General features: G+C 48.0%; 4 protein-coding genes across 4 annotated transcripts; all 4 read left to right on the top strand.

The window, feature by feature from the left end:
* The first annotated feature begins 323 nt into the window (after positions 1-323).
* dusp27 (dual specificity phosphatase 27) lies at positions 324-5842 on the top strand. The gene is made up of 6 exons (XM_037475061.2): positions 324-390; positions 1134-1292; positions 1378-1496; positions 2109-2340; positions 2432-2649; positions 2770-5842. The coding sequence occupies exons 2-6, from the start codon at positions 1162-1164 to the stop codon at positions 5352-5354; spliced, it is 3285 nt and encodes a 1094-aa protein (XP_037330958.2). The 5' UTR covers positions 324-390; positions 1134-1161; the 3' UTR covers positions 5355-5842.
* A 1221-nt stretch (positions 5843-7063) lies between these two features.
* LOC119220137 (cilia- and flagella-associated protein 251-like) lies at positions 7064-9497 on the top strand. The gene is made up of 2 exons (XM_037475845.2): positions 7064-8758; positions 8864-9497. Exons 1-2 carry the CDS (start codon positions 7093-7095, stop codon positions 9136-9138), a joined length of 1941 nt encoding a protein of 646 aa, XP_037331742.2. The 5' UTR covers positions 7064-7092; the 3' UTR covers positions 9139-9497.
* A 328-nt stretch (positions 9498-9825) lies between these two features.
* Positions 9826-14529, top strand: LOC119220445 (zinc finger protein 513-like). The gene is made up of 7 exons (XM_037476490.2): positions 9826-9967; positions 10257-10447; positions 11433-11555; positions 11686-11820; positions 11928-12383; positions 12700-12887; positions 13069-14529. The coding sequence occupies exons 2-7, from the start codon at positions 10408-10410 to the stop codon at positions 13669-13671; spliced, it is 1545 nt and encodes a 514-aa protein (XP_037332387.2). The 5' UTR covers positions 9826-9967; positions 10257-10407; the 3' UTR covers positions 13672-14529.
* A 267-nt stretch (positions 14530-14796) lies between these two features.
* On the top strand, positions 14797-16251 carry plaat1l (phospholipase A and acyltransferase 1-like). Its single transcript, XM_037477513.2, has 5 exons — positions 14797-14853; positions 15043-15172; positions 15366-15454; positions 15531-15695; positions 15774-16251. Exons 1-5 carry the CDS (start codon positions 14845-14847, stop codon positions 15837-15839), a joined length of 459 nt encoding a protein of 152 aa, XP_037333410.1. The 5' UTR covers positions 14797-14844; the 3' UTR covers positions 15840-16251.
* Positions 16252-19270: the final 3019 nt, after the last annotated feature.

Here is a 19270-nt window from a genome sequence, read left to right as displayed (position 1 = left end):
AGAAGGAAGGAAGGGGGAAGGAGAGAAGTAAAAGGAACTAGCAAAGGACAGAAGAAATGGAGGAAGATGGAAATAAAAGTAACGCTAAAAGTAGAAAAACATGTAGATGTACTTTACTGATGAATGATTATCAAGGGGGGGGGGGGGGGGGTGGGGGTAAACAGTTATTGAAGAAAAGAAAGTATGGAAGTCAAAGTACTCTGAGTACTCTACTGGAGTAGAAATACTGGGAGTATCAGAAGTACTCTTGAGCAGTACTCTACTGCTGCACATGTACCGGTGTCGGGTTCTGCAGGCCTCATGTGGGGGAGGGGAGGGGGGGGGCGGACTCTAACGTTTGTGTCACTCTGGAACCGCCGGCTCCACACGAGTTGCTTCATACCGGCCGAGGTAAGAACACACACACTCTCACACGCGCGCACACACACACACACACACACACAGCGGCAGAATGGTGGTGTTTCATTTAAAGTCGTCCTCCAGGTCTCTGAGCTTCTTCTCGCTGTTTGGTGTTTAAAGTGTTTTCTCTCCGGAGGCCTCGAGGCCTTCAGACAGCTGTTGCCTTAAAAATAGATCCTCGTGTGTGTGTGTGTGAGTGTGTGTGTGTGTGTGTGTGAACAGATACAAACATAATATGAGGATGACGATTATTTAGTGTTTTTATGCATACTACTTTATTGTCTTTTAAGTGAGGTCCAGATTGCTCCCAGCAGCACTATACTACAACTTTTACTTTAAAAAAATGTTTCTATTTCTTATTTCTTGTATTTATTACTTTTTAATATACTTCCCATACTACCATGGTGCTGTTTTTCAGTTATTGCCTTGTTGTGAAAATCCATTTCTCTTTAAATGAACAATGTCTTACTGAGCATGCAGCAGCTGGTTAGCTTAGCTTAGCATGAATCCTGTAAACATGTAAACTATTTTCTAGATCTAACCTTATATATATATATTTGATGTTTATAATTATAATGTTTCTTTATGTCAGCACATCTCTGCATCATTATGTCATGTCATATATATATATATATATATATATATATATATATATATATATATATATATATATATATATATATATATATTTATATATATATTCTAAAGAAGTGTTTGTTTTTATTTGATGGTAGAAAACATCTAGAATACATCTTGGTTGCGATGGCGTCGACCAATGACAGCGGAGAGCACCAGGACCAGACGGTTCCTGGGGGGGAGAAGGAGGAGGAGGAGGAGGAGAGGAGGAGCGCCAGAGGGATCCAGTCCCGTTACCTGCGCTGTCCGTCACCCAGGTAGGAGAGGAGGCCACCTGGAGAAGTTCATTGAATCGTGCCGAGGACGTGTCGTTTTGTGTGATGAGCTGCTCCTCTCCCTCAGTTTCTCCATGGCTTCAGAGTCCAGGTTCTCCACGATCTCCGGCTCCGACGCCGCCAGCATCTTCATGGAGCCCATCCACCTCTCCTCGGCCATGGCTGCCAAGCAGATCATCAGCGAGGGTGAGAGGAGCGCCGCTTCCGTCACCAGATCACATCAGGTCGTCCTCCACCAAATCATTTCTCATTTCTGAGTCCACGTCCACCGCTTCTAATTGAGTGAAGCGCTCTTCAATCAGCGGCTCCTCGCCTCGGGCTCCTTGGTGCCTCTGATCGGGGCCATTAGTCGCTTTAATGGACGCCGCGTGCTTCATCGGCAGGGGAGGACGAGTTTTAACATCTCCAGTGGAGACTTCACAACCCCCATCGACGCATATTTCTGTTCAGTTGTTATACGTTGAAGTTCCCAAAAACTAAAGTATTTACCAAAGTTAAACAAAAATGTACTTGTATACTTATAAATCTTGTGGCGAGGTGAAATGATTGTGCTCTTGGAGAAGCCCACTGAGCATGTGCAGAGTGCCGCCACTAGCTCCTTTCTGATTGGTCGATCCGTGCGTTACTGTCGCCCCAGTTCTCTCCTAATCTCACGAAATCGAGTGTAGTCTCGAATGAATCAAAAAGGGGTCGAAATCTGCGAAGGATTATTGTTATTATCGTTATGACTATTTAATCCCCCTTTGAGCTTTCATGGAAGGTCAAAGGTCAGCGTATTCGGTCCATGTCCCTCCTCAGAGCTGCCGCCCCGCAGGGTGCAGGCCGAGTCCGTCTCCGAGTCCATGCTGGAGTCGGCCGACCAGCTGATGGTGGAGGACCTGTACAACCGCGTCAGGGACATGATCGACGACCGCAGCCCCTACAACACGCCGTGTGTGCTGGACATCCAGAGGTCGCTGCTGCAGGACCGCGTGGAGGCCCCCCTCAACCCCGTGGACGAGGTGTGGCCCAACGTCTTCATCGGCGAGAAGTGAGTCCTCCGACGGCTCCCCCTGGAGGAACCCGCTCCAGCGGCTGGAGGCAGCGCAGGAGGTTCATGGGGATTTTTCATCTCCTTCCAGGTCCGTGGCGGTGAACAAGGCTCGCCTGAAGCGAATGGGCGTCACCCACATCCTCAACGCGGCCCACGGCACGGGGGTCTACACGGGCGAGTCCTTCTACGCCGGCATGAGCCTCCGCTACATGGGCATCAAGGTGGACGACTTCCCCGACTCCGACATCGCGCCGCACTTCCGGCCCACCGCCGAGTTCTTGGACGACGCTCTGCTGACGCACAAAGGTGAGAGGAGCTTCTTCAGGTTTCCACCCATGGGACCATCATCTGTTCCACGAAGAGGTCTCCATCCATCAGCTCATTCATTTGTTTGAGAAGCTCTACTCCCGACTTGTGTCCGTGCAGGAAAGGTGCTGGTCGTGTCCATGATGGGCGTCAGCCGCTCCGCCGTCCTGGTGGCGTCCTACCTGATGATCTTCCAGCACATGTCCATCATGGAGGCGCTGACCTCAATGAGGAAAAAGCGCGCCATCCACCCCAACGAGGGCTTCCTGAAGCAGCTGCGTAACCTCAACGAGAACCTGATGGAGGAGCGCGACGACGACGACGAGACTCTCAGCCAGTGCTCCGTCATCGACGCACGCGGCCGCGCGCGCATCTTCGGCGAAGACGAGGACGACGAAGACACGGACAGAGAGGAAGAGCAGAGCATGGTCGGCGTGAAGGCGCACTCCATCGTGATGGAGGAGGAGGAGGACGGAGCCAGCGTGATGAGCAGCGTCGCCTCCTCCGCGGCGGCGGCCGCGCTCCGCGGCGGATCGACCGCCGCGCCCAACGGGCCGGCCGACCAGGGGGCGATCGAGGAGGAGATCGTCCTGCCGGAGACGGAGGGCGAAGAGGACGAGGACGGCCTCGACTGCATGATCCGCGAGTGGCAGAGGAGGAACGAGAAGTACAAGGACGACGACTGGTGGGAGGCCCAGCTGAACAGCGACGGGGAGGACGGGGAGGACGCGGAGTCCCTCGGCGAGGGCCGGCCGGCGAAGACGTCCCCCGCGGACGTGGAGAGCGTCACCAGCGAGGACGTGCGCGCCGTGAAGGAGCGGTTGAGGCGCCGCGGCAGGCGCCCGGCCTCGGACGCGAGGTCCACCTCCAGCTGCACGAGTTACTCCGATCTGTGGAGACAGCGGCTGAGGGAAATCGAGGAACAGGCCGCTGCTCGCTACCGCAGGAAAGAGGACGAGGACGGCAGCGAGAGCGCCTCCACCGAAGGTGGAGGAGGAGGGAGGAAGATCGACGAGGAGGTGGAGAGCCTCATCTCCGACACCAGCTCCATGTACAACTTCTGCCAAAGGAACAAGGAGAAGATGACGCCTTTGGAGCGCTGGCGCGTCAAGAGGATCCAGTTCGGCTGGAACAAGAAGGACCGAGAGGACGGAGAGAAGGGCGACGGGGAGCGGGGGGGCGGCGAGGGAGACGCCGCGGCGCCGTCCCACCAGGACGTCAACCTGACGGCCTATCAGACGTGGAAGCTGAGGCAGCAGAGGCGCCTCGGGGAGGAGAACACGGAGGAGATCGTGGAGATGAGTCGGGGCGAGGACTCCGCGACCGTCAAGCGGAGGCAGAGACGCGAGGAGATCCTGGAGCGCTCCAAGAAGACTCTGGAGGAGAGCCAGTCCATGTCCGGCTGGGACGACGGGAGCAGCGTCAGCGGCGGCACCATCCCGCTCTCCGCCTTCTGGGCCGGAGCCGGGGTCGCGGGCCCGCCGAGCGTCGCCAACGACGACAACGTGTCCGTGCTCAGCGGCCGCTCGTCCGCCATCTCCTCCGTGTCACAGCCGCGCAGCGCCAGGTCGGCGAACGCCGTCGCGCCGGTCCCTCCCATCCTCCCGGCTGCCGCGGCGCCGGGCCCCGCAGGAGAACCCATGGTCAATCTGGCCAGCATCCAGAACTGGATCGCCAACGTCGTGTCTGAAACCATCCGGCAGAAGCAGAGCGAGATGAGCCTGCCGCCTCCGTCGCGCGCCGGGTCGGAGCTCAGCTTCGGCGCCCTGATTTCGGGGCGCGGCGTGGACGACGACAAAGCCTCCCTGCTGAGCGGCGCCTCCTATTCCAGCGCGCTGTCGCCGGGGAGGCGCGGGGCGGCCTCCGTCCTCTCCGGCGGCGGGTCGAGCGCCTTCTCTGCTCTCACGGGGAGAAGCTCCGCTCCGGGATCCAGGAGGAACAAGATCACCACCACCAGCGTCCCTCTGTACAGCCTCTTCCAAGACCAGGTGGACATGGGCAAACTGGACGCCATGGACAAGGAGATCAAGTCTGAGATGAGGGGCAAGATGGCCGCCTACGAGAAGAAGAAGATCCTGGAGGACAACAAGCGCAGCACGCTGTACAAGAAGAAGAAACCCAAGGAGGAGGTCGGCGAGGAGGAGGAGGAGGAGGAGAGAAAGAAGAAAGAGGAGGAGTTTCTGGAGGAAGCAAAGAGAAAGGAGAAACCCGCGAGGAGCTTCGGCCTCTCTGGGCGCCTGAACCTCAACCCGTCTCTGGAGCGAGATACCAACACCAGCGTCGACGAGTGGCTGTCGAGCGTGCGGCCTCCTCCGAGGAAAGCGGCGCCCGGAGGCGAGGCCGACGCCGCCGTGGATCCTTATGACGACCTCGACGCCTCTGCCTCCGAATTCGACTTCTCCAGCCGCCGGGCGTCCTACGCCCCCGAGGAGGAGGAGGAGGAGGGCGCGTCCTCCTCGTACAGATCACAGCTCCGTGAGCTTCCGCCGGGCGGAGGCCTCGGGTACACGCCGGACGGGAGGGGGAGCAGGAGGCAGGAAGCCGGCCACGAGGCGGAGGAGGAGGAGGATGACATCGCCACCTTCATCGCCCAAACCAGGCAGAGGATCCGAGCTCGGGCCGCCGCCGAGGCCGAGGGCGACGAGGTGCTGGAGGCGTGGAGGGCGCAGCAGGAGGCGAGGTCACAGAGCAGGAAGGAGTCCTAGAGGTTCACAGACTTTGAACCTGAGGAACGACACCTTGAAAAAAAGGGAAAATCGATTGGAAACACTTTTAACTTTAAACAGGAAAATATGCACTTTTGCATCAAAACGTAGAGTCACACGTGGTTTATTTTATTGTTTGCACTACCGTTAAAACTGAATGTAAAACACATTTAATACATATTTTCATAAATGATGACATGGAAACAAAAACTCCGGAAAACAAGCTATCATTTGTTTCAGTGTTATGTAATCAATGCTCAGATATATTACAACATTTGGGCTGTTGATCTGATTTAGATTTTTTTAATAATTTTTTATTTAACATAGGATTAAAGGGATACACATTAAGAAACAACTGATCCAAAATAGTAATCACGATAGTAAAAAATAGGAATAGTAACAATGATTTATTCATAATAACTATTATTCTGATGATTCTTGTATCATTTTTGTTTCAATTAATTAATAAATGAATGATAAAATATATTATTGTTTGTTATTATTTATTTAATAACTACATTTTTGTATCATTATTGTGTTTGTTTTAATAGATTAAACTATGTATAATAATTATAAACGGTCTACGCATTGATCAATAGGCCTGTTGTTCGTGCTTACGTATGACATCTTATTTTTGTCATTTTTATCTTGTGTAACAAGACAAGTGGAGGATTTCCTGGAAGAATCAGTGACTCTTAATTCTGCTGATTTTGTCGATTATAAAAGACATCTTTTCATATTTGAGAAGAGCGCTGTTCACCCATTACGAGGTTTTACCACCATCTATGGGACACTTCAGGGAAGAGCTTCGGCTTGGTTTCAGATTCCCGAATAGACGAAAAAACACATATTTATTATTTATTGTCTCTCTCTCAAACAACAAGGCCTTGTTTATTGGGGATCCGGCGACACAATGTGAGTTCATGTGAGGCTGTAAGCGTGTTGAGCAGCTTTACATTCCACTGAGGGATCAACGCTGTGGCAACGGGGACATTATGAGACATTTACAAACACGCAACATCAGCGTTAAATGGGAGTTTAAAAAGGGTGGAAAACACTTTAAGATGGAGTATTTTTGATCTGGTTGTTCCAAAATAAAAGGAACAATCTCTCAGTACAGTAAAGGATCTAATATCTAAAAGTACCATCATTAAATGATGCTTGATGAACCATTATAATATATTACTATATCATGATTATTGACTATTCAATGCGGTAACAGCTGATAAAGATGCATCTCGTGTGAATGGCCTTTAATTCCTGATACCAGTCAAACAAATGTAGTTTAATAAGAAGAACAAGATGTTCTCCAGAGAGTCGCTCAGCATGACACTAGTGAATTACTTGATTGATTGTGTGTTTTTTCAGGTGGAGCCGGGCTGCAAACACAGAACGTCCGTCCTGTAGAAGTGACGCGGGAGAAGGAGCAAGATTAAAGTATTAGGCTGGAAACGAGGCCTCCGGGTCAGCGGACCGACGCCAGCTCCTCATTCCTCAATTCAATCCTTCACAACGCCGGACCTCCTGCTCTCCGCTTCCCTGCGTCATGGCGAGCTGGTGGACCGCCGAGGAGGTGCTGGACCATCTGGACCTGGAGGAGGACTCCATCGTGGCTCGGGTCATTCAGGCCGTCGGGCTGTTTGGGGACCTCCTGTCTCTGGAGGACTCCATGTCGGGGGAGAAGGACGGCAAAGAGGCGGAGGGGGCAGAAGAGGAATCGCAGAGCGGGGAGGTGACGATGGAGGGACGCGAAGGAGATGAGGTGGGAAAGGAAGAAGAAGAAGAGGAGAAAGATGATGAAGATGATGAAATGGAAAAGCCTGTAGAAGTGAGAGAAAAAGTGGAAGAAAGGGTAGGAAAGGGGGAGGTGGAGGAGGAGAGAGAGGGAAGAGAGGAAAGGCGGGTGTTAGAAAAGGAGGTGGACAAAGAGAAAAGAGATGAAATTGATGAAGAAAAGACTCACATCGAGGCAGAGGAAGGAGGAAGGGAAGAGGATACGTTTGAGGAGGAAGGGGAGGAGAAGGAGGCAGATGTAGGCAGTTTAAAAGAGGAGGATGAGGATGAGCACAAACTCATGTCAACAGTTGAGGAGGAAGAGACAGAAAGACAGGATGAAGAAGTGGAAGAAGAAGAAAAGGCGCCCAGGGAAGAAATAGAGGCTCGGGAGGAAGAGGAGGAGGAGGCGATTATGGGGGATGGATGGATACATGGAGGAGATGAGGTCAGCGATGATGAAGAGGCTGAAGAACAGAGTGATGAAGGGATGGAGGAAAGAGAGGAGGACCCAGCAAAGAAAGAAGAGGGAGAAGAAGGAAGAAATGAAGGGGGGTTTGAGAAAAAAGGACATGAAAGAAAGACGAAGGCCTTCAGAGCGAAGGTAGAAAATGTAGAAAAAGAAATAAAGACCATAGGAGACCATTTGGAAACTGTAGAAGACGAAGAAAAGATGGAGGCCTTGGGAGATCAGGTAGAAAAAGTAGAAGAAAAAAAGATGGAGGCCTTAGGAGACAATTTGGAAAATAATGAAGAAGAAGAAATGATGGAGGCATTGGGAGACAAGGTAGAAAATGTAGAAGAAGAAAAGATGGAGGCCTTAAGAGACCATTTGGAGAATGTAGAAGAAGAAGTAGAAGAAAAGATGGAGGCCTTGGGAGACAAGGTAGAAAATGTAGAAGACGAAAAGATAGACAGCCTAGGAGACATTTTGGAAAATGTAGAAGAAGAAAAGATGGAGGCCTTAGGACACAATGTAGAAAATGTAGAAAAAGATAAGATGGACGCCCAAGGAGACATTTTGGAAAATGTAGAAGAAGAAGAAGAAGAAGAAAAGATGGAGGCCTTAGGAGAGAAAGTCGAAAATGTAGAAGAAGAAAAAGAGATGCCAGATACGGGAAATAAGAAGATGGAGAAAGAAGAAGAAGAACTACAGACTGTGTTCAAAGAAGAAGAGACGGAGACCTTGGAACACCAAGTAGAACATGAAGAAGAAGAAGAAGAGACTGTGGAACCCAAATACGAGCCAGAACACCAGATCGATCCACCAGATTCCCAGAAATCATCTGCCTCAGCGCCTCCACCTGCCTCTGAATGTGCAAAAATGCTGAGTCATACCGCAGGAAAAGAACCCTGCAGAGAAACCACAGAAGAAGAGCAGAGCTCAGCCGCTGCCAAAGCCCTCAACAATGACCGTCCTCCAACAGCAGCGAGCGGAGACAAAGAGACGGAGGGACGGCAGAATGTGACGGACACAAAGTCTGTGGACGCCTGTCTGGACCTGAGGGAGGAGGAGAGAAGGAGTTTGGATGAGCGACTTGACGCAACGCCGCTGACATCACTTCCTGTCTCTGGACATGAAGGAGAACCTGCAGGTGACCCCCAGGACACGACACCTGAGCCACACACAGGTAACTGGAATATGACAAGTCTGAAAATGTCCCCAAAGCTCACATGAAGAAAAAAGAAAGTAAATCCCCTCGTATTCAACCTTTGACCTCTAACATTTCCGCCAGGTTGCAGGTCGGAGGCGAAGGCGTCGCCGATGGACGCCGCCGGCGAGTCGCAGAGAGGAAGCAAAGATGCGAGTCCGACCGTGAACTCGTCCGCCACCGGAAAGGAGGACAAAGACCTGAGAAGTCCGAACTCTCTCGACACAAACAGCGAGACGGACGGGAAGAAGAACGGCAGCCATCAGTCCTCCAAGTACCAAACCGTGTCCTTCAGGAAGATCCGCAGAGGAAACACCCGACAGAGGATCGATGAGTTTGAGGCCCTGATGGACGCGTGATGAGAGCCCTGAATACTGTCTGTTGGTTCTTTCGTGTTTTTGTGCTTGAATATGACGATCTCTAGTGGCAGTAGGCCCTGGAAAGAGCCTAGTGGTACACCAACCTGTAATGTAATGTAAACGTTCATGATAATTAAACCAGACAGAGTAAATATGAGATTGTAATAAGCTGACATACTCCACGTTGAAATATTTAAAATACATGACTGATGGTATTTTTATAAACAGGCATTATACCCATCTGACGATACTAGATGGAGAGAAATCATAACTATCAGAATGCTTATTAAATTAAACAACTTTCATTTAAAAATATCCACATAACTTGGAAAAATAAATGATGAAAAATAGGTCCAAGACCAGGGGGATATGCACAGCGATACGTATAGTACCATCTGTCTTAGAATAACCACATATTTGACTATAAATATTTTAGCTTTTAATAAATGTGCCATTCAGCTTCAGTTTTGGGCTGGAGTATTACCCATCACATAATCAATACATGAATTGTTTATTGTTATATATTGTTCACAGTAGTACTAATAATGCAGGATGAATATTAGTTTTATTTTATCAAATACAATATAAAGTAGATCATTACATTTTTAAAACCTAAATCTGTCTGTTTTTTTTATGTGACACGTGTTGTCACCGAGACCCAAAACCAGGACTACAAATCCCACAATCCTCTACTCCTGTCAGTGACGTCACCCAGAGACCCGGCGTCCCTCTCAGCAGTGAGCGGTGCGCGTTTGGCAACAAAAGACTCATTTATTAACCAGTTTGCAGCGTTGTAACGACCGCGGTATTTTTTGCGACGTAACCACAGGTTTGTTTAAGAGCGAAGTGATATCTCAATATGTAGTTTTTATCCGAAGTTTGATGTTTAAATGGTTAATTGGGAATGTCGAAGTCGACTTGGATGCTAGGTGGCTAACAAGATGGCTACGTCTATTTACTGCGGAACAACGAGACGTACTTACTCCAAGCGACTTTAAAGTGTGTTTAGTGTCACTTAGCCAACCAATACAAAACCAAGAACACACATTTCTTAAAAGTTTGCGCTTAGGAAGCGGCCTTTAATCGGTGTTGGTGTCGGTGGACACGCTTGGTTCCAGGCGGTAGTTGGTAGCGATGACACCGCTGCTGCTGTCCGCCAGAGGAAGAGGAAGAAGAAGATGATGATGATGATGACATGCAGTTAGTTGGCTGGCTGGCGGACGGACGGGCGGACCACCACACCGGGACCCGGGACGACAAGAGGCCGAGATGCCTCGCAGGAAACAATCCAACCCCCAGCCGGTGAAATGTGAGTTTAAATGGTTGTTGTCTTAACAGATGTTTGAGTCAACTCAGGTGCTTTCACTGTTGTCCTACAGATGTTTGGGTCTGTTTCTAGTGCTTTCACTGTTGTCCTACAGATGTTTGGGTCTGTTTCTAGTGCTTTCACTGTTGTCCTACAGATGTTTGAGTCAGCGCTGGTGCTTTAACTGTTGTATTAACCTAATTGTAGATGGTATTTATTGGGTTAACCCGGGGTAAAAGGAGGAAATGGACACATGAAATGTTGCCCAACTGGTCTGACGTGTTGACACAACAAGCTTCCTCATGTCAGAGAGGAAGGTTGTTGAAGACGCGTCTTCTCTTTAACGATATGTGTTTGTGTGTTATCATTTCCTGAATGCTGGGGCTGGGTCCAACCCTCCACTTCCTCTCTTCCTCTCCTTTCTGCTTCCTGTCTCCACTTCCTCTTTTGACCTCACTCTCCTTCCCGTCGTTCTTCCTTTCTTTATTTTGGCGCTTCCTGTTGGACTTCTCGATCATTGTGATCTTTCTCTTTCACGTGTGTGTGTGCCCTCGTGTCACCTTTTGTGTGTGTGTGTGTGTGTGTGTCCTCAGGCATCAGAGAATCTGTATTCAGAAGTTTGTGACATCAGTGCTGGAATTTAAAGGAGTTTTTGCATCCTCGTATTCAAATGAGTTGTGTTTGATTTTTAGATAAAGGAACTTGCAAAACGTTTCATATCGATTCCGCTGGCTCCTTTTCCTGCCCCTCTTCTTCCTCCTCCTCTTATATCATCCTCACTGGATTTATTGTTTTTTTTTACCCTTTATGCTTTTACCTAACATTAACTAATCAGTCCTCTGAGCTTCAGTTTTTTTTTTTTTAAATGTCCCATGAAATATTAAAAAATCATTTTTGTTGTGCAGTCAAAGCTCCCTTTTATTTAATATGCTGTGTAAAGCAGTTGTAATCATAGGTTTTATGAATGTACCCGACACGTGTGTTCCAGTGGAGACGGAGGACGGGGCGGTGCTGTGCGACCCGGGCTGCCTGGTCCTGGACAGCGACTTCCTGCTGAGCGGCGAGCTGGAGTTTGGAGACTCTGAGATCATGGGCCTTGATCGAGACTCAGGTCAGTGGCCCGCAAACGTAAAGACACAAACGCTGCCTCGTCACTGCGATGATGACTGATAAAATGAAACAATATCAAAAGTGTTTTAGTATGTTACTTCAGACTAGTTATAAGACTTCTTCTTCTTCAGGTTTGACGGTGTTCTCTCTGAGTGTTGACGACGAACCTTCAGCACCAACAGGCTCCGCCTTCCCAGCCTTCCTGTCCTGTAAAGGATGTGGTGGACTCCTGGGAGACCCGGCTCTGGGAGCAGGTCTAGACCTGGGTAACCTTCACCCCTGATGCGCTGTTAACCTGGAAAACCCTGATGAACAGCTAGTTCTTCTTCTGTGGTTTAGTCATACGAGTGGCTGATTTAAGGTGTTGTTTCAGGTGTGGGCCTGGACCTGGGGGCGGAGCTCTACTGTCTCACCTGTGAGAAGGGCCTCCAGCACGAAGCCTCGCCCCAGGCGGAGGGTTCTGCGGAGGCCGACGGGAAGGACGGTGACGAGGACGCCCCCCCCAAGGTGTTCTCTTGCTCGCTGTGCGCCTTCACCTCGCGGTACTCCAACCACCTGAAGCGCCACATGAGGACGCACGACGGCCACAAGCCGTACCGCTGCCCCGCCTGCCCCTACGCCTCCACCCAGCTCGTCAACCTGCAGCGCCACGCCCGCACCCACACCGGGGAGAAACCCTACCGCTGCCCCCAGTGCAGCTACGCCTGCAGCTCCCTGGGAAACCTGCGCAGACACCAGCGCATGCACGCGCAGGAGAGGCCGCGGGAAAGGAGGGAGAAGGAAAAGCGCCGGGGGAGGAGGAAAAAAGGAAGCGCTGCGAGCGGAGAAGGTGACGCCCGTTTTCATATTTTTGCATGTAAAACCACAGTTAATCTATGATTAATTATATCAAGAATTTTAAAATGTCTTGTAACCAAAATAATCAGCTTTAAGATGTAAGTTCATCGAGCGGAAAAAAGGAACTAACGCTTATAAACTGAGAGGTAGAAAATGAGGAAGAGAAGTTCTTCCTGGTTTAGTGCTTATTGAGAGGAGCGTTAAACCTCCTCTTTTCTACTGCCCAGAGCTACACACAAGTGTCCTCATCTGTCCTCTGTGTGTCCTCTTGAGAGTTTTTCTAATGTTCCTCTCTCCTCCCCCCTCAGTGGTGTCAGACCTGACCCTGCGGGTGTCCCAGGACTCTGGGTACTTCCAGACCCTGGGGGGCCTCGGCTCCCCTTCTGCCCCGCTCCCTGTCCTCCTCTTCCCCCTCTGCTGCCGCATGTGTGGCCTCACCCTGGAGGAAGACGACCTGGAGGGGGACAAGGGGGAGGGTGACGGGGAAGCGGGACAGGTACGTTCCCTCGCAGCCACAGCTCCACTGATTTACTGTCACAGGACCAAAGCTCTCAAACATTTTTGGGGCTTTTTGTCTGATGGAGCTCTCTGTGTGATGTGTTCAAGGACCTGCTGATAATATCAGTTTTCACAGCTTCTACTGACTGTTCCCTTGTTTGCTCCGCGCTCCCCCTCAGGTGTGTCGGCGCTGCTCGCTGCCCTCCAAAGATGGATCCGGGTCCCCTCGTGACCTGTCCTCACCTCGGGGCTCCCGTCGGGGGCGGCGTGGCGCCAAGCTGTACCGCTGCCCCCACTGCCCCTTCCTGTCCCACTATCCCAACCACCTGGCCCGCCACGCCCACACCCACTCTGAGGAGAAACCCCACAGCTGCCCACAATGCCCTTACACCTCCTCGCACCTCGACAACCTGAAGCGCCACCTGCGCGTGCACACTGGAGAGAAACCTTACCAGTGCCCCTCCTGCAGCTACGCGTGCGGGAACCTGGCCAACCTACGGCGCCACGAGCGCATCCACTCGGGCGCCAAGCCCTTCCACTGTGGCGTCTGCGGCTACTCCTGCAACCAGAGCATGAACCTGAAGAGGCACATGCTGCGGCACACGGGCGAGAAGCCGTACGCCTGCGCCGAGTGCAACTACACCACCGGCCACTGGGACAACTACAAGCGCCACCAGAGGAAGCACGGACACGACACGGACAGCTGGGACAAACACGCCCCCATCAACGGCCTCAGCTGGAGCAGAGACGCGCAGGGGGGGCCCAGTGAGGAGCACAGCTAGAGTGTGTGAGTGTGTGTGTGTGTGTGTGTGTGTGTGTGTGTGTGTGTGTATTTTCAACACTAGTGCACCTCCAGGTCCAGGTGGAGACAAACTCCGGTGCCTTTGACAGACTCAACAACTAACACTGCACAGACTTTATTCTTAAAGGGGGGGGGTGTGTGCGCTGCATATACACACACACAATCAGTAAAGGACTCTCCTGTGCACAGACGTCTCATCTATCACCATGTGACCTTTTCTACCTGCTGGTTTTTGTGTTTCTTTGGAGAGATAATCTATATTTGGATGATTGTTTGACGCGCTTCAATTTGAGCTCTGTTTGTTTTCTTTAATCCAGCAGATGTTTGTCTTAAGGAGGCTCCTGTGCAGCTTTTTATTTCCGTCTCTTCTGGGATAATGGAGAAAATACAGAAAACCAGAAGTTTGAGTGGATGTTGTTTTAGGATAAATCTGAAATAATTGTAATAAAATGCAGTGTACATGGCCTTTAAATTAGGATTTTATTATTTTTTAAATGTAAAATATTGTGGCGTCTCAGCATTACAACTCTTGTTTATTGATTATTTATTTTTTCCTGTAATCTTCATACTTTCAACAATATGCAGAATTTAAAATGTCAAATGAATCTTTGCTGTGATAACTCCAGAATCCAACGTCAATGTAAACGTAAATGCACTCTGCTGTTCTCTCAGAGCATAACGGCAGGAATCCCATGTCTTTGTATAATATAAATACACATTCATATAATTTTATCTGCAAGCCTTTCGGAGAGGATGTTTACCTCTGAAATCAACAATTCAGGGACATGAACAAAAGAGTCGTGAAATAATTTTTAGTTTAATAAACTGTGAAATGTCAAACGTGGTCCAAATTTGTATTATTAGTTTGATGCAGTTATAAAACTAATTTCAAACTCTGAATTGATCAGACTACAAAGAGTTGTCTCGCATGCGCAAGCTGGCGTTAGCCTAGCTTAGCATCAGGACAGGGCGTGCCAAGAGCCACTTCCTCTTTTGCTGCTCTGTGTTGAGGAAGCAGCTGCCTCGGGGAGGGGGGGGCAGAGACTGTGACCGGCCTGGGTGTGTGTATGCAAAGCTGTGTGTGTGTGTGTGTGGGATGGGGGGGGTCTTTGTTTCATAAGGGACTGAAGAGAAGCTCCAGCAAACACCATCCATGGGCCTGGTAAGTACGTTATATATATATATATATATTGTAAAGTACTAAAATACGTTTAGTATGTAATATAATATAAAAAAACAACTGTTTATATAAGTTTCTATGTTTATATTTTAATACTTGAAGTTACATTTAAAATTGTGACAAAGCGAGGTCCCAAAGGTCGCTGCTCTCTAACCTCGTGCCTGTGTGCAGACACACTCGCACCCCCAGCTGTTCCCAGGCGACATCGTGGAGTACCCCAGGAACAAGTACTTCTCCCACTTCGCCGTGTACTACGGCGAGAGGGACGGCGTTCCCTACGTCGCCCACCTGACGTGTCGAGGTCTGTGCTCAGGGGCGAATGCTCAGACGTATATATGTTATTATAACAAAAATTACTGTCATTTTCAGAGGTGCAGATTGTAAGCTTTTTAGCATTAAAAAAAAACTTTCAGATAAGTTGTCTTTTTTTATTTTGTCAAGCTACAGATGCACAGTCACCTTTTTGTTGTTATTGAAAATAATTTGTCGGTCAGATTCAGACTCCAAGCTGCTGCTCTTTGGCCGAGCCCTGAGGTCAGAGGTCAAGCTGGATCCGCTGGCGCTGCTGGGGACCAAGTACAAGGTGAGCGGCTGAGCCTGGTGACGGCGAACCGGTGCTTGATTGTGAAGGGCGTGACGAGCCTCGGTTTGCGCCGCAGGTCAGCAACATGCTGGACGACTCGCTGTCGGCCCGAGACTTCTACAGCGCCGTGAAGCCCGACATTGACGAGCTGATTGGGCGCCAGCTCACCTTCGACATCCTGTTTCACAACAGCGAGCACCAGGCCACGCTCCTCAGATACGGGGTGAAGAAGTCTCAGCAGGTGGTTCCACATGGATCTTTACCGGCTCCACACTTGCCTGAAACAGATTAAACATCGGGGACTTTTTGTGGGTTTCAGATAGAGAAAATCTACGAGCACATCCAGCCGGCCTGGAAGAAGCTGTTTAAGGAGAAGAAGCTGTGAAAAAACTTCTCCTCCTGATCACCAGGGGGCCACGTTAATCCCCAGGAGAGGATTTAATGTGTTTTCACTTGACAGAATGGTTTAAATGGTGGGGGGGAAAAAACGTCAGTATGTAAGAACATGTCATGGAAAAGTGAAAAAAGCTCAAATGTCATGGCCAAAAAGTCAAGTTACACATGTACAGTTACCTTTGGTGCTTTTTTCATTAGTGTTTAAAGTACAGCATAAGAAAATTTGGTACTCTTTTTCTACCTAATCAAAGACCCCAAAATGCTTGACATGTCAGTGTACGTCTGCTTTTGTCAGAGGGGCATCGAACTGTTCCCTTTAAATGTAACGTGTCCGTCAAATGACGTCGTCTTTGTGCAAAGATAAAGCTAAAGCATACTGGAATATCTAAATAAATAATATTGTTGACAATCTTTACTATCTCATTCATAAACATGCTTGAGTACACATGTGAAAAATAGTTACGAATAATTAAATTAATGATCACGAATAATTAAATGAATGATCACAGAGACTAAGTGGGCTAACATTAGCTTAAGGCTATTCTGTTCTTCTTCTAGTGGGAGCTGAACCCACATGGTGTGTTTTGGTTTAGTTTCTCTCCGTCCTTAAAGTGAACCCGTAGTGGTTCCGGGTCGTTTGGGGTGTCATGTCCACTGTGTATTTGCCTGGTCTTGACGATGACATCTTTACACCTTTTTTTCAATGACATTTTTCGACCTTATATTTATTTACTTTTATTTGTTTCCATGACATTTTTCTACTTTTTTTGACTAGTGTATTTTAAAATATTTTTCGACCTTACATATTTTGAGTTAAAAAAAACAAACATTTTTGACATATAAATGTTAATTCTTTGACCCTGCAACACTTTTTTTTTCAAAAATATTTTTTTATCAAGTGGCTCTTCCTAAAACAGTCATAAGACGTCATAATGCCCCTGAGACAGAGCTTGAAAGCTCAATCATTGCTACTCATTCACTTTGATCTCTAAACTTTACAACCAGATCATAATTACAATAATCACCTTTTCTTCAATCGGATACAAATGGGATCTGGTCATTTTTACCCACTACACTAGGATGAATGACATAAAACATTGTGTCACTGAACTAACGTAAAGTGTAACTTCGCTCCCAGAACATACGATGACTTTGACATGGCAAGTAGTATTAAGCGAAAAAAAGGTCATGGCAAGAAAATAGTGCTAATAAAGCTCTATTTTTAGCACTAAAAGCTAAATAAAAAGCAGTAACAAAGCGATTCAGAAACAAGTCATTTCATTCATCAACATTGTTCAAAATGCTTGGTGGAAGGAGGGTTCAAACTGAGAACTTGTTTGAGGTTTTGTTATGAATCCCATGGTCTAATAGGAGAAACACAGAGATTGTGAAGCATGTGACTGAATAACACAATGGACCGGCTGAAGGGCTCCAGACTCAAACCTCCTGTCTGGGTTTGTAAGTTCAAGCCCCTTCATGAAACCATGCTTTATGCTTTGAAAGAGTTTAACCCTTAATCTCTAGGTCAAATATGAAAAATGAAGGTTTTTACGGTTGTGGGTTTGAGTCTTGTGCTTTGAAGCAGTTTTGAAGTTTGAGTACCAATCTCAAGGTTAAGTATGGGAAATGAAAAGTCAATAAGTGTGTAGTGACACAATAAAGTCCAGAATTAAATCCTCAACATCTGTGTGGTTGAACAGTGCAGGGAGATAAGAGGAAGGCAGAAGTGTAGAAGATCCATGGTTCAAAACCTGCTCTCTCAGACGGAGGCTTTGGTTTCAGGCATGTTTTGAGGATAATTTAGCAATCTCAAGGTCTAGTATGAGAAAAGAAAGCACCATTAGTGTGTGGTGAAATAGAGCTGCTGTCTTTAAACGGTAGTTGTAGGTTGTGGGGTCCAGTCCTGGGATTGAGTCTTGTGCTTTAGTTCAGGGTTGGGTAGCAATCTCAAGGTTAAATACAACAAATAAAGCATTTGTTTATGTGTGTAGAGGTGGCACATCAGAAGAGCTGCTGACACAAGCCTGCACTGCACTTAAAGGTTGTGTGTTCAAGCCCAGATGTGGAAATAGCATTTAAAAGAGTTTTAAAGTTTAACTCACATGCTCAAGGTTAAATAGGAGCATCAAAGTTTCCTAAATGTGACCAGGACTGTTGGTGTAGGGGTGAGTGCAGGGGCCAAAAGCCTCTGTGAGTGCCAGTGGGTTCAAATCCCACTCCTGCCAAGTTGTGAGTTCACTGCCTAGGAGGTACAGAGAAGTGGACCCTGGGGGTTATGCAGAAACACAAGGTGCGTTCATTTGAGTTATGATGGCATTGTCAAGAATGATGAAGAATCTTTTGAAAGTTGATGTTAATTGATAATTAAGCTTTTATCACTTATTAGCCATGCTACATAGCCTATAGGGTTCCACCTTTTTGACGGGAGAGAAGGCCGGATGAGTCAGTAAAGATGAGCAGATGTGTCTCATTCAGTGGTCACACTGACATGAAACTTATTACAGCCTCTGAAGGCATTTTTCAAGACAATCACATGTTTGTCTACTTCAGGGCATCCTGTGGACAACCTTAAACTGGCACAGGGTGTAGATTTGTTTACCCTTTTTAGTGCATCCACCCTCCAATTCTCTGTTACATTCAAATTCAACTCACTTGTGCCTTTACCAATGCAGGAAGGATGAATAGCATGGTTGATCCTCCAAGATGCACCAATCCGTCTGTGGGGCATTAACCCATTAAGTTCAGGTCCCTGTTTTGTTGTCGGTTTTGTTTTCGCCTCCTTCCTGCCCTTTTTTTGGTTGGAGTGATTTTGAGTTTTGATTATTAAAGTCCTTTTATTTTATCCTTACTCCGCGTCTGAGTCCTCCCTCCTTGCCTACGAGCCCCCCGTACTGACAACATGTAGTGCTGGGGCTGCTCTGTGGAACACGTGTCAGGGTGCTATTCATTTGTGCACAAAACCCAATATGAAGTATTTATTATGACACATAAGCAGAGATCCATGAGTCTTTGACACGGCAACAGAGTGAAACCAATATTGAAGCATCATTGATGTCATAAGGCTATACTGACCACATATGAAGTCAATCTGTAACTCAATAGAAGTACATTAAACTATAGAATGTGTCATTTCTGTTTGTCATGACTTTGTGAAAATATTTGCATGGAATTGTGCTCAGAACCAGCAGGATGCACAGGAAATATGGGGCAAATTGGATAATAAAACCACATTGAGGTCGTTCACCTAAATGTTCGCCTCTCAAATTCCTTAAGAGCATCTTGACTGAATTTGAAATCGATCGCATTAAGTCTGTAGAAGGAGTTGGTTGAACAGCTAAAAACTATGAAAAACGTAAATGTACAAAGGAAATTGGCGATGAATGTTCAAGTCACAGAATATTATTCCCAATACAATCCTAT

The sequence above is a fragment of the Pungitius pungitius genome, chromosome 3 (genome assembly GCF_949316345.1).
Source record: "Pungitius pungitius chromosome 3, fPunPun2.1, whole genome shotgun sequence".
In the NCBI taxonomy this organism is placed as follows: Eukaryota; Metazoa; Chordata; class Actinopteri; order Perciformes; family Gasterosteidae; genus Pungitius; species Pungitius pungitius.
This window is presented reverse-complemented; position numbering and strand designations above follow the sequence as displayed.